This window comes from Cyprinodon tularosa, unplaced genomic scaffold, assembly GCF_016077235.1.
Source record: "Cyprinodon tularosa strain WSP-4 unplaced genomic scaffold, ASM1607723v1 ctg664, whole genome shotgun sequence".
Taxonomy (NCBI): domain Eukaryota; kingdom Metazoa; phylum Chordata; class Actinopteri; order Cyprinodontiformes; family Cyprinodontidae; genus Cyprinodon; species Cyprinodon tularosa.
In genome coordinates this window covers 363979-378761 of record NW_024039412.1, presented here as the reverse complement: position 1 = coordinate 378761, position 14783 = coordinate 363979, and the positions used below count along the sequence as shown (strand labels likewise).

At 37.0% G+C, this 14783-nt stretch overlaps 2 protein-coding genes across 4 annotated transcripts in view; one reads left to right on the top strand and one right to left on the bottom strand.

Annotated features, from left to right (window-relative positions):
* Positions 1-705: 705 nt before the first annotated feature.
* Positions 706-14783, top strand: part of frmpd2 (FERM and PDZ domain containing 2) — a 104040-nt gene continuing 89962 nt past the window's right edge. The window contains exon 1 of the mRNA XM_038267183.1: positions 706-966. The gene's annotated coding sequence lies outside the window, so the exon portion shown is untranslated. The remainder of the gene's footprint in view (positions 967-14783) is intronic.
* LOC119771311 lies at positions 5522-11024 on the bottom strand. Of its 3 annotated transcripts, none has more exons than XM_038267179.1 (4): positions 10847-11024; positions 10570-10629; positions 9511-9568; positions 5522-8051 (listed from the first exon to the last, which is right to left on the bottom strand). In XM_038267179.1, the coding sequence occupies exon 4, from the start codon at positions 7418-7420 to the stop codon at positions 6332-6334; it is 1089 nt and encodes a 362-aa protein (XP_038123107.1). In that variant the 5' UTR covers positions 7421-8051; positions 9511-9568; positions 10570-10629; positions 10847-11024; the 3' UTR covers positions 5522-6331. The 3 variants fall into 3 exon arrangements, with proteins under 3 accessions (XP_038123107.1, XP_038123109.1, XP_038123110.1); XM_038267182.1 differs by having other exon boundaries at positions 5529-8051; XM_038267181.1 differs by lacking the exon at positions 10570-10629.

Here is a 14783-nt window from a genome sequence, read left to right as displayed (position 1 = left end):
TTTTCGTCTGTCAATAGTGGAAAAGTTTTATTTTCACCTGTTTTAATTTCATAAAAAGTCTTCTTTAAGGAACCTTTTGCTATCCAATTATTAATAATAAAAATAAAAATACCATATGCACCGTCAGCCACTGTTGTTCACAAAGTTTATTAGTGGAAAGTTGAGTGGGGGGAAAAGTGTTGTAGAGAAGGGTGTGAAAGCAACAGTGATAACTCCATCCCTGAGAGAAGATTTACGAGGTTTTAACTGAGGTAATGCTTTGCTTTGAAAGAAAACAAATATGCTAACACTTTATAAATCCCTGCTGAAAGAAACAAAGCATTAAAAGGTCAGCAATCTCTTGTTACTATAGATTTATATGTGTTGGTCGGGTTGCATGACTATTCTTACCTTAGGTTTGCATTGTTTTGTCTCCACTACATATTTCTCATCACTTTCTCTAGTAGAAATGTTGAAAAAAAATCTCTGATTTATTTACATGAGTAGTAAGAACAAAGAACCATGCTTGTGGTTATAGATTATGTCAGAATGCGGGCCAATTAACTTATCACTTGTGGTTTAAACACCAGATTAACACAGTCCTGCCTCCAGTGGATTGGCCCTTTGCTGCCCCATCTGTCTTCAGCTTGCCCTGCAAATCCAATTAAGTTCTTACAGTAAGTTCCCCCGGCTAAAAATAGTCGAAAACTCCAGAAAAGGCAGCACATGGCGTCATTAGGTGTGGGTGCAGAGGAAATGATGTTATGCGGCTGATTAGTTCTTCCTCTGGGAGACATGATTGTGACCATCACACTGATGGGACCATTGAGCGATGAGCTGCGATGACAGATGGGAGCGCTGGGATGGGGCAGAGGTGGTCGAAATGGCAGCGGGAGGTGTGTAGGAGGAGGTAGGATTAAGGTTCAGAGTGGCGGATGTTTTTTATACGACTACAAGGGCGTCTTTCCAGATACCTGATGAAATAAGGTAAGCTTCATAACTGGTAGAAAGCTTAGAAAAAGGGTTTAAGGGGGGATTATTTAATCTAAGTACAAGTGGGCAGAAGGAGGGTTCGGTCAACCAGGTTTCTGTGCGTTATCTTTAAGCTACGAGGTGTAACAAGTTAGTTATACAACAACCTCTAAACCCTGCAATAAATAAAACCTGATAGAGTTGTTTTTTTCACTGGATTAACAAATACCATCAGTGGGGATAGGAAACACCTGAATTATAATTTATACATCCCTTCAATCAGCAGCATAAACGGTTTATGTTTCTCCTCTGGTCATGGAAATCATCCTGATTCAACTATCCTACAATGTGTCCCAATGTTTAATTTATTGATTTATTGATAAAAGATAATAGATAAATGAAAATTTGGTTCATGTTTTATTCTTTCATCTACCCCTCCCACCAGATGTGATTATATGTCTCCCTGCATATTAAAAAGAGATTACAGGTGTTGAACTTTAGCCATGCAGGACTGATTTTATCAAATCACGGTATCGTCTGCATATTGAGTGACTTCTGGTTTAAAGAAGCTCCCAAATTTATAGGGTGAGTTTTCTTCCATTATTGCAAGCAAAGATAACATTTCATCAATGGAAATCTGAAAGAAAAAAATGTTAACTAGAAATAAAACTTTAAAAAACTTCTTAATGAAAAAAAGGTTTTGAGAGAAACTGTTTTCTTTGAAAAATACTATAAAAATAAATATTAAAAAAATCAATCTTTTACAGATTTAACATTTCATTTTATTTCATTACAGGTTTTATGTACGTTAGATTTTTTTTCAAATTTCTGTTTTCCAGATGACATTCTCTTGCCTTCTAAAAGCAGGCTTTCCTCTGTGTAAGAAGAAAACATGCGTTCCAATTGGTCTGCGGGACGTTAGCGGCAACATTTTGATTGGCCAACAGCGAGCATTTGGATTGGGCTAATAATGAAGAGAACGTCATCTGGAAAACACAGTTTGAAAAAAAAGAAAATATGAAACCAGTAAGAATAAATCTTTACAAATTTAATGTAAAAAGCCTAATACTAAAAATAAAATAAATAAAAAATATTAAGATATAAATGAAAAATTAAATAATTAGAAAAAGTAAAAACAGAAAAGTTCCTTAAATTAACATTTTTTTTTACATTTCTGGATTGAATTCTTTTCAAACATCTTTATACAAAAAGTGTTTTTTTTTTTTTATGTCCGCAAGTGTTCTTTTGCTGAAACAATAATGGGACAAACTTCACTCCATATAGATGGAACCATAGAAAGAGTCCAGCTAAATCAGAATCTCGCTCGTCTGTGATTTTCCTGATAGGTTTTCACAAAATCTGCTACAGTCAAGCACAGGTTCTGGGTTGGACCTTTTCCCTTTAAACCCCATGGCCGTGTAAAGCAGTGTTACCGTGCTGCTGGGGTAGATCTTCTCATGTCTTAATGCGATGGAGGAGGGTCATAGCAGGTAATGGTCTGAGGCACGCTCTCTGGGCCTGGGTCTATTGTCCCAGGCCCAGAACAGAGGGGGGCCCAAAACTGACACTCTGACCATTTAAAATTCCAGGCAGAAGTAATTTTTTTTAGAAAATACAGTATGTTTGAGTAGTAGACAGAGAGAGCGATAACAGAGAGGTGGAGGGGGTTTCTGCCCGACCGGACAGTCAGAGCATAGCGGCTCAGAGACGGATCAGGCTGTTAATTTCAATTATCCTTTGCTGTGGCCAACAAAATGACTCTGATCGAGTGAATGTGATGCGTTTAATAGCAAAAAGGAAATCAGAGACGGCAAACTATCTGCCATCAGATTCAGAGAGCAGAGAATTTCCAAAGTGTCTAACCAAAAAGACTGTGCTGTCCCGGGTCCCAGCAAAGCTGGCTTGCATTATACCATAACATTGATTATTTTCTATAAAAATAGAAAGTACAACTGATTAGAAAATGAAGAAATATTTATTTAATTTCCTTAACTTGAATATTTATGCTCATACATTTTATTCTTTTCCATTAGAATAAAAAAACAACATAAATATATTTCCTGGAAAGTCAATAAGCACCAAAATAAATACAAAATCAAATTAACTTTGTTTAAGTCCCTTATAAACACATCTAAACTTGTCAAATCAGAAATAATATTTAAAAAATAATCTTCCGATTCACTATTTCATTTTTACTTTGTGTTCATCATTCCCTGCGTTAATGAAACACCCGACCTTCTCCTTAATCCCCAGCACTGGGATATTTTAATAATTTATCCTTGACTGTTGCTGCTCTTGTGACCTTTATGTTTGCACCTGTCTTTCTGCTCTCACTCGCAGAGAAGTAGTCATCACCGATTCCCACGCTAGTCTTTCATGTAAATGTCCATTTGGAGCTTTTAAAAAATCTTTTTGGTTGATAAAGTCTTGGTTTATTTTGCATTTGAGTCTCTACAGAGCAACCCCATCCCAGCCCTATTTTATTGTATCTCGTTATCTAGGGATTAAAATATTAAATGTTTTCACATACCCCCTCGAATGCATTGGCAGACCACTAGGGGTACTAGTACCCCTGGTTGGGAAGCACAGCATTAAAGGAAAAGTTTGGTGATATTCAGAGTACTTCTGAAAGTACTTTAAATATGAAATTATTACATAATGTTCAATAAATTATAAGTGTTTTTAATTAACAGTAAGTTTCTCTGCAACATCAGAAAAATATCTTGCATCTTAAAGGAAGAGTCCGGTCAGCAATATCCCAATGGATCATTATCTCTACCTAAAACTAATACCTTCGCAGTGATTAATGAATTTAGAGTTAATCAGTGAAAAAATAAAAGCAATCATTTTAGCTCAAATATAGTAACCCCTCCTTCCTGCCATCTTCCAGCAGTGACGTCACGGTGCGGTAAGCCTAGCGCCATTCTCCCCGCTTTACAAGCTAAATCAATGGGAACTACTAGACACATCTGCAATCAACAACAATTATTGAAGATTTCCAGAGGCTTCACCATTGAAATTCACCAGAGCTATAGTGAAACTGACAATGCCCACGTGCATGGCAGCTGGATGCTGGAATACATCGGGTAAAAGTGGAAAAGAGTTATTTCACCTTTCTGATTACTGATCCTCCACGGACGGGTTGGTCGTTGGATCGCCAACTTGAAGAGGGAGGATTTGCCATCGAACGTCTGGCCAGAGAAAAAACCCGTCATATGTAGCCAACATTTGGAAGAAGAATGTTTTCAAGATGACTTGGATAATAGCGCATTGTGACAAACACCAGATACAGCACTGGGACTTGATCAACAGCCGATACCGCACCGTGACGTCACAAACCAGTAGGTGGCAGTAGTGTTCTTTGACAAACATGGATGCCTCCAGTAAAGCACATTCAAATGAGAATTACTCTGAATTAAAAACACTGATCATTTATTGAACAGGATGGAATAATTTCATATTCTCAATATGAACGGACTTTTACTTTAAATGTGAATTTTGGCCAATCTTCTTTCTTACCTCATTTACTTATATTCTAATTACTACACTATAAAATAGAACCCGTTCTGCATACAGAACATTCTTTAAACCTTTCTGGGAGGAAACACTAACAGATACTTGTGATAAAGTATGATTTTAGTGAGCTTTTTATATCCTGAATGTTTCTAATCACATTTCTTTCCCTTTTAATAACACAATTACCTGTTTGCTCTGGTTTATGTCTCCGTTAGTTTGACTATTATAAATTATCTACGGTCAGCTTATCAGGGGCAGAGGGGGCTTTATAGTGTCAGTAGAACCATGCTAATGATCTTCTGATGTCTTGATGAATCATAATGAGATGGAGGACATGGAAAGAACCTATATGAGGATATATGCGCATATATGAAACCTATATGCGTCATATATGTGCATATATATTATCATGTATGCACATATATGCTGTATATATGCGCATATATACAGCATATATGTGCATACATGATAATATATATGCACATATATGCTGCATATAGGCTAGATTGAGGTGCATATATGTGCATATATTTGCATATATATGTACATATATGCTGCATATAGGCTAGATTGAGGTGCATATATGCAAATATGATTATATATATATGCATATATGCTGCATATAGGCTAACTTGAGGGGCATATATCCACATATATGATAATATATATGCATTTATATGCTGGATATGCAAAATTGAGGTGCATATACAGGCCATAGGTCTCCGGTATTGCCTCTTTATATTCACATATAAGCCCTATACAGTATGTGTATGCAAGATGTTGACAGGATCTGGTCATTTTGTAGCTCATATCTCACTTTGGCAACTGTCATACATGATGACTAGCTAATTTACTATAATCAAGGCAAAAATTATGCAAGGACTTATGTATGTGCGAACACATGAAATTGGTATCTCTTGTAATTGGCATGTTATGGAATTTAACAATTGTGAGAAAAGTGAGAGGAAATGGAAAGCTATGATGTCTACATGTTTTCCTGAAACATTTACTAGGTCAATTCTTCTGTAAAGATAGTGGAAAAGAAGAGAATGTATAGCAAAACGGTTTGTCATTTTTTTATTTTGTAAATCAAGGGCCCGCCCCCCCATTTCAAGTCACTTCCAGATTCACATTACAGCTCACACATATCCACAAATTCACCATTACATCCACCAAATGCAATGCAAAATGAAATGTTTTCTGTATTGTTTTGATGCATTTTATAGATGAATTTTGCAGAAAGGTCATTAGAGTCTAAATGTATGACAAAAAAAGAAAGTACATAGAACATACATTCAAGTAATCATCATCCCACATCTATCTGAGCATTTCACTGTGGTTAATGAATTTGAAGACAATGTCAACATTTCTGTTCACAGTTTTAATGAACAGACACTTTTCTTTTATCTGAGATGCTTGTACAGCAACTAAAGGCCCAATACTTTTTCTTACAGGGATGAAATAACAAGGATTCTTAAATTGACTGCAGATGTCTTGTTTCACTTTTTGGTAGTACTTCCCCACTGCATAACATGTCTCCCCCTGCCCCAGATCACAGACAATAAATGTCTTCACAGAGAAAATACTTTCCTCTCGATCAGAAAGAATGACAGTGTATGAGTTTCTCCGAAAAGTCCGCGAGTAGTTTTGTGAATGAACTATTTCAGCATTAACAACTACTCTGCTAAAATACTTCACAGTGACTCTATTTTCAAGGTTGCTGATGCTATTCAATGCCAGAAAATCATCATTTCTGATCATACAAATCTTAGGCCTACCCAGAGATGTAACACCATGAGAGCGACTTACTTCCCCCACCATTTTTTTCTCAACTGAAAAAGACTCTAAGAGAGCTAAGTAATCATCAGAAGCTGCCACCATGTTTTTTTTGGGAAAATGATGGAAATGCAACCTGTAGCCAAACTGTTTTCATTATCTGCAGAGAAACTCCCTGGCTGCTCTTTATCATATCTAAAAGGATCCCATTGTATGACTCAAACACAAATGCAGACTGTGCCCAGAGGGGACCCCAGTTTCTCACAGTATTGGGCAGATGAAGGCACAAATGTACATTGAAAGTGACATTATTGATCCCATAAAGGGTCTCCATTTCCTGAACAAACTCTGTTAGCAACCCCTCAGATTCTGATAAGTGCAGTGTTGATATATTCTCACCAAGTAGAAGAGAAACCCCCTTTACCAACTTAAACCAGTGCTTCAGATATTTTTCAGGCAAGACCTCTTTCAATGTTGGTATGCTGTAATAAAACAACCACATGCTCCACTCGTGTGCCTTCCAGAACTTTTTCTCTTTCACTGAGCGGGGAACACGGGAAACATTACAGGGGGGTTTAATAGAAGTTAAAATGTCATCAATCTGTTCTGTTGAGCGTCCGATATACCATGGTGATTGGTGGTTTTCAGAATTAAACCACAGAGTGGTGATGCTTCTTGCTACACCCAGCAGCACACTGTGCATATAATCTGGAACACAGCCATCAATGATATTAAAATCAGGTAGGCAAGACAAAATGCTAGGCCCTTTCACTCCCTTAGTGGGGTTTCCAGCAATCGCTTCTTCCACCAGATCATCAGTCTGGGAGGGATTCCTCAAATCTGTTTTTTCATAGGGATATGCCCTTACACGTCCCCTGCGTTTTAACACACTTGTTCCTTTCTGCATACAAAAAGAACATCCAAACTCGCCATTAAACTGTTTAAAGTTCTGAATCAGTGGCCGAGCAACTGAATTTGCCACCATGGTAGTAACAACTACTTTACTTGTTACAACTTCCCCACTTTCCCTTTGCCATATAAGACCATCAGAGTACAACTCTATGGATTCATCGACAAATGGCTTCATGTACGTGTTCATATTTGGTTTGTTTTGACCAAACCACAGGCCACAAAGCATAACATGTTTTGCACGTAGTTGTATTGGCAGTTCATTCATAGTACACAAAATTGGCCACAAACTTTTTGTGTTTGATTTGTGCACTGGCACTCCGTCACAGTTGAATGTCAGAGATATGTTGTCTGGGGATGCAAGGTGTGATTGTTTTTTGTATAAATGTCCATCGTATATATCTTTGATGGAAGCATCCTTCTTCTCAAAACGGTGTTCCAGGTGTTTCCCTAATTGGTGGTCCTCAAGCAGTTTTTTTAATTTGGTATTTTAGTGGCAAGTACAAAAAACACTGGTCTTTTTGTGCATGCACTTTTGGTGTGTCCTGGTCACAGACAGGGCACGTGACATTAAAGGGACCTTCCTGCACGCTTACATTGCAAATCTTGCATACATAATGTACTTCTAATATGTCTTTCACTGAATCAAATGCTTTATAGAAAAGGTACTTTGAGCCACTAACCACTTCCCCACCAGGACCAGCACTAAAGTTGATAAGATGCATGATGTCCTCCAAGGCTCTATTTGTCAATCCGTGTTTGAGTTTTAAAGCAAGCAGCAGGAGTTCCACCTGTTCTTTTGTTGGTTCCTGGTCTAAAGTTTGACTTGTGGGGTCTTCTAGATGTTCCTCTACTGGCTCCCCGGGTAAAGAGCTAGGTCCAGGTATGGGTTGGTTCATCTGTGAATTTAAAACATTGGATTAGCAATACCAAATTTGCACGGACTCATAAAAACATACCATTTCATGTGGTTGGTAACCACCTGCATTTGAAGTTTTGTATATGGCCAATTGAGAGTGATAATGCAGAACAAAGACAAAAACATGGGTATCGCTGCAATATGGAAAGGACAAAGTAATATGGTATTTTCAATAGGGATGCACGATATTGGATTTTGGCCGATAGTCGATATGTTCAAACTCTTTTTGGCCGATGTCGATATTTACACCTCTTTTTATTTCATTCAAGAGGAAGCCCAGTCTCTCATTTTCTGCTTGTATACTATTACTCATTTGTTGTAGATACATATTAAACAAGCATTCGATTCTAAAAAACTAAATCAATTATTTCACAAATGTAAATATAGCCATTCACCTCTGCAAAATAAGTAAATTATTTATCAGTGTTACATTTAATTTTTATGTAAAACATTTACAAATAAGTTCTACTGTATATATATTTTTTGAGCTGCAAACTGTAACAACAGTGAGTTGTATAATGTAGTCCAGACCGCAGTCCTTAGGATGTGCTTAAAGCATAGACAGGCTGAAAAACCCCAGCTGGTTTGTTTTGTTGTATAATGGTAAAGTAGGTGGCGGTAATGCAACATTTTTAATGCAACAAACTCACAAAGAAGAAGAAGAGGAAGAAGAAAAAGAAGTGCCGTGCACGGCCAGCTGCGGTGTGAAAGCCGCTTAGATTTAGCCATGTTACGGGCATTTTCGCGTAAAACGACAAGCACTCGCTCCCATTATTTTCCATCTTCCAAAAAAACTGTGAAACATGGATACAAATGCAGTTGCTGTGTGAGAGCTGTAGCATTCGTGTGAGCGTAGAGCAGCTTTTTTAAGAGGGAGGTCTTGACAGGCAAAACAAGACATGACTAATATGAATCTAATATGACTAGCGTCGGAGAGGAGCTTCTCAATGTGATTGGCAACAACACTGGAGTTCAGAAAAGTAGCGCCGGATAGTTAACATTATATCAATAACATACCGTAGCTATAGATACATCATTAGCCTGTGGAAGCTAACGCCTTCCACCTCGCTAAACGGCTAGTTGCCAATAGCAATTCATTCAATGATTTTGTCATTAAGCTCTTTAATTTGTAATACATTTCGGTCATCATGTGCGTACAGTCAACACGTGACCTTATCGGCCAGACTTATCGGGAGAAATGTTCATATCTGCCGATGCCGATGATGGTCATTTTAAGCTTTTATCGGCCGAAACCGATGTCGTTCCGATACTGTCGTGCATCCCTAATTTTCAATTTGTACTCCACTTTAAGCAAAGTGGAAGTTTGTGTTGTGGAATTATCTTATGATGATTTACAGTAACTAGTGTGCATACACAAAAACAAAAACAAACAAAAAAAATACCTAATTTGAATATTTTTGCTATTTTTTGTAACTTACTATGTCATCAGAAGCTGTAGACACCAGGTCATCCTGACTGTCCTCTTGGGTGAGATTCCTAAAATAAAAATACATAAAAATGAAATATGTAAAGTTATGGCTACATGTGTTAGGGGTTGGGGAAAAAAAAGATTATTAGATGCATCGCAATTCGGACATGCAAGATTCTGAATCGATTAAACATCAAGCATCGATTATATAATTTTCTTTCTAACGTAATGCTGACGGAACGCAAAAGACGGAACTCGTAAGTGCGCGACTGCAGAACACGGACGGTCTGCATGCACACACTCACCACACGAGAGATGGCTCAGCAGGAAGTTCGACCTGCTCCCTCAGGATTAAAAGCAACTGTATGGAAGCACTTTGGATTCTATGAAAACCAAGCGAAGCGTTAGTTGGACAAGAGCTATGCTGTACGCAAGTTGTGTCAAACTACCTCCCGGAAGAAGAAAAAAGCTGCCGGTTGTAACGTTAGCTGCGAACCAGACGACAATGAAGCAAGCGATGTCAAAGCTTCCACCCGGAGGAAGAAAAGGCTAAGAGAATTACACATTCGATTGCAATATTTAGTGCCAGGGATTTGCGTCCTTACTCGGTTGTTGAAAACCAGGGTTTTTATCTGAGCAATTCATATGTTATATATTCTAAAATCAGACGTTGTAGACTCTTATTTATTATTGCATATGTGCAATTTATATTATTTATTTAATTTAAGTGCAATTAATAAGTTATTCAGAATGTCACATGCTTGTATGAAAGCAGTACAAAAGCTTTGTATGATTTTTGGCTCAACAAAATTTTATTTTTTATCTGATTTGACTTGCTAAAATGCTTCCAATTGTTGTATAAATAAATATTATTGGGAGTAAATTAATCGTGAATCATTACAAATATTTTGCTTTAAAAGTACAACGCAGTCGCTGATAAAATTCTGTATTGGAAAAAATGTATTCATCAAGATGCATTGATAATCGTCTTATAATCGAATCGCAGTCGTCAGAATCGTAAATGCCCAGAGATTCCCACCCCTAATGTGTGTGCGTGTTTTCTACTTACGGAGTTGTAGAAGAAGAGGCCACAGCTTCTTCATCATCACCAATATCTTCAGAAAAGTGCCTAACAAAAAAGTTGTGTTAATGTTAAAACACTTCATGCATCACTCAATATAATAGGATAAAAATGGCTGATTGATTAAAACTATAAATGTTTTACAATTAATTTGGAAATTATGCCACATACGTTTAAATAGTATAAGAAATGATCTGTAACTTTAGCTGGTAATTAGCTCTTTAACTTAGCAAGCTAGCTTCTAGCACGTTTTGTTAATACTTACTTTCGTTTACGTCTTCTCTCTGTTCTTTCTGGAACAGGTGCTTCGTCGTCAACGAGGTACCTTTTGTAACGTAATGGATCCATATGTACTACTTTTCTTTAAAGGCGTCTTATTTCCTTTACGTTATTTACCGTTATACTTGCAGGCTTTTCTCCGCTCTGCTGCTACCTTCTTCTTCTTCTTCTTATGGGATTTTATGGCGGTTGGCAGACTTGTGAATTGTGCATTACCGCCACCAACTGATATGGAGTAAAGCAAGAAAACAGGAAACGATTCACCCCCCCCCCCCCCCCCCCCCAAAAAAAAAAAAAAAAAAAAAAAACCTGTGTAACTTAAACCAACATAATACTAAATCACATTTGCCCATATAATTTTAATTTACTCTAGGTCATCTTAACTCTGACAGTTTCTGATGGTCCCATCGGTCCTCCCATCATACTTCCAACCATCTCCCAGTTCAAATCTTTAATGTCCAGATATTTTTCTGCAGCCTTCACTATTATTTTGATTTTTTCCGTTTTTGTTGTTGTCTGTGCAGTACAATTAATCACTTCTACCATGAAAAGAACAAAATTTGTCTTTTTAACAATAAGTGAGTCTTCATCAATTTTTAGAGATTTCTCTAGAGGTTTGGAATTTGCCGTGTGTTGAACTGTAGGTTTGGGTTTTTCTGACTGAGATGGGATCCTTTTTGCAGCTTCAGCGTAGGTTATTCCGAGCTCAAATTTCATTTTTTTAATTTCCTCAGACCTTTTGCTTGCTTCACAGCCGCGATAGGCAGCAGTATGTTCTCCACCACAATTACAGCATTTTATTTTAGCTTCTTTTCCACATTTTCCGTACTCATGTTCTCCTGCACACCTTCCACACCTCTGTTTCCCTTTACAAACTGCTGCAATGTGACCGAATTTTTGGCATTTGAAACATCTCAATGGTGGAGGATTGTAGATTTTGACATTATAGCTTATGTAACCGATGAATACTTTGCTTGGTAATTGCTCTACTTCGAATTTAATTAGCACAGATAAACTGTCAGATCTTTCTCCGTTTCTTGTTGTTTTTAACCGTTTTACTTCTTTTACTTTTGCACCGCTTATGTTTTCCAGAATCTCTTTTTCAGAAATTTTTAGAGGAACTCCTCCAATGACTCCCCTGCTGATCTTTTTGTTCTCCATTAAGCTGCACTGAACTCTTATCCCGTCAATTTTGTTGATCCGTATTGCTTTGCCTTGCTGGGCGCTGTCTCTGCAGTTAATTAGCAGGTCTCCACTGTACAGAATTCTGGCACCTTTGACTTCTCCGACAAGTTTATTGATGGTTTTTGTTAAGTGAACCGGATTCCAATTTGTAAAAGAGTCTGCCTGATTAACGACTTTGAATATGACTTTGAATTCATTCTGTTGTGCTGTGGAATGTATGGAATGATCATCACTGGATTGTTCTGAACTAGATTCCCCTTGAACTGATCTCTGTTTTTTCCGCTTTTTCTCATTTTTTGATGTTGCTATCTTCCAACCTTCATTGTCACTATTTCCCTCTTCCATCCCACAAGAATCGCTTCCTGTTTCCTCACTACTCACGGCCCAAGACATTTCTCCATAAGCAGCTTCAAAACACGCGCCATGCACCAAACGACCATCCACATGCAATCCTCGACACCTCTTCTTCTTCTTCCCCTCGTCGGTTTATTCACGGTGACGTACAACTTTTGGTGCGCTTTACCGCCACCCCCTGCTGCTACCTTCTTCTTCTTCTGTTGTTTTATGGCGGATTGGCAGGCCAACGTAAAAAGCGCATTTCCGCCACCTACTGATCTGGAGTGTGGAGTGCACAATTTTGGAAGACTGCGCTATACCCAAAAGAAAAAAAGAAAAAAAAAAGAATCCTATAACTAAATCCTATTAATTGTTCCTGTATCTTTTAGATATTTGAATAATATTTCATTAACTCTTGTTTGTCTTATCTCGTTTCCTAACAATGCTTTTATTGAATTCCCATTAATCCCTATTTATCTCAACTCTTGTATGAACTTCACTTTCTCCCTTACATACGCATTACACTCAAAAATAATATGTTGTACTGTTTCTGGATCTCCACATTTATCACAATTTCCTGTTTCATGTTTCCCTATTTTAAAAAGACTGTAGTTTAATGCTGTGTGACCTATTCTTAGCCTTGATAATTATATCTTTTTTCCTATTTCCATATCTTTTCCTCTCCTTTCCAACTTTTGAATCTGATATAAATATCTTCATTTTGACTCATTATTCCATATCGTTTGCCATTTCTTTCGAGTTTCAATTGTTATCAATATTTTAATTTCTGATTTACTTAAAAATACATTCATTTCTATTTGCTGATGATTTAATGCTTTCTTTGCAAGCTTGTCCGCTTTCTCATTTCCATCTACACCCACATGTGCTGGCACCCAGAGAAAGTATACTAGTATTTTTAACTGCCTTATTCTAAATAGACTTTGCAATACTTCAAATATTAAATCTTGCCTAGTTTCAGATTTTCCACTTAGAAGACTATTTAGCGTAGCCATTGAGTCTGTACATATTACAGTTCTTAGTGGTTGAACTTCTTCGATCCACTGTAGTGCTAATATGATAGCTAATACTTCAGTTGTAAATACTGACACATGATTAGATATTCTTTTTGCAATTTTTATTTTGAATGCCTGATTTTGTATAACTTCTATCTTATTAAGTAAGGTTTTATTCGCAGAGCTATAAACTATACTACCATAATCTATGTTTGACCTAATCACTGCATAATACATTCTCTTCAAAGACTGACAGCTTGCTCCCCAATCAGCTTGCTGCTACCTTCTTGTGCTGCTACCTTCTTCTGAAGCTACCTTCTTCTTCTTCTTCTTCTTCTTCTTCTTCTTCTTCTTTACGTTTTATGGCAGTTTGCAGCCATAACTTTTGAAGGTGCATACCTATACTATGATATATCCCTATATTTTTCAGGGACTGTACAACTGCTGTCTGCGTATCCTTAAGCCCAGGGCTGTCAAACTCATTTTAGCTCAGGGGCACTGTCTATGTCGACACTGGCATGGGAGCTGGTTGGTGTGGCTTGGGAAAGGGAAGTTTAAGGTCCCCTGCTGGACCTGCTGCCCCCTGCGATTATGGATAAATGGATGAGAATGGATGGATGGATATACAAAATGTTTGTTTTTAAAACATTTAATCAAATAATGTGATATCTTTCATTTTACAGGGGAAAAAAATCCAAACTATATTGATATTATGATCATTACTTCAACCCTGTTATCATTTTCAACCCTGTTATGCTGAGTTCAACCCTGTTATTTGATAGTTTTTAAATAATATTTTTGTTATAAAAAGACAAATTAGATCAATGTTTGTTTTGCTGTGTGTAGAATTTACAGGACAGTTGGAAAAAACATGAAAGCCTGATTAAATCCTAATGCATATTTTTAATTCATATTTTTTGAAAATATATGAAAACCAAGATACTGTTTTCATGACCTGATTTGGTATTCAAATGGTGGGTATTTAAAAATAAAATTCTACATGCAATAAATTATATCAAACAAGGGACATGTCATTAAAAACCTTCTACATGAATGTACTTGAAAATCTTTTAAATTCATATTCACACAGGGTCCAACTTGTCTGTGACGGGGTTGAACTCAAAAACAATTTTCACTAAGAAAAAACACTAAATAACGATTAGAATTTCATGCCTGAGGTGGGAAAACATATTTTCTAAAAGGTTTGACTAATCCACTATCACATGAAAAGATCAGAAATATAACTATTTGATTTAAAAAAAAAAAAAGAAAAAAAAAAAAGAATGAGGCCAAGGGCCCAATTCAGAGAATCACCCCAATGGGCTCTATGCACAGCTCCACTACTTCCTGAATTTAAGGCAGCTCCTTTGTTTCCTGTCTTTCATTACT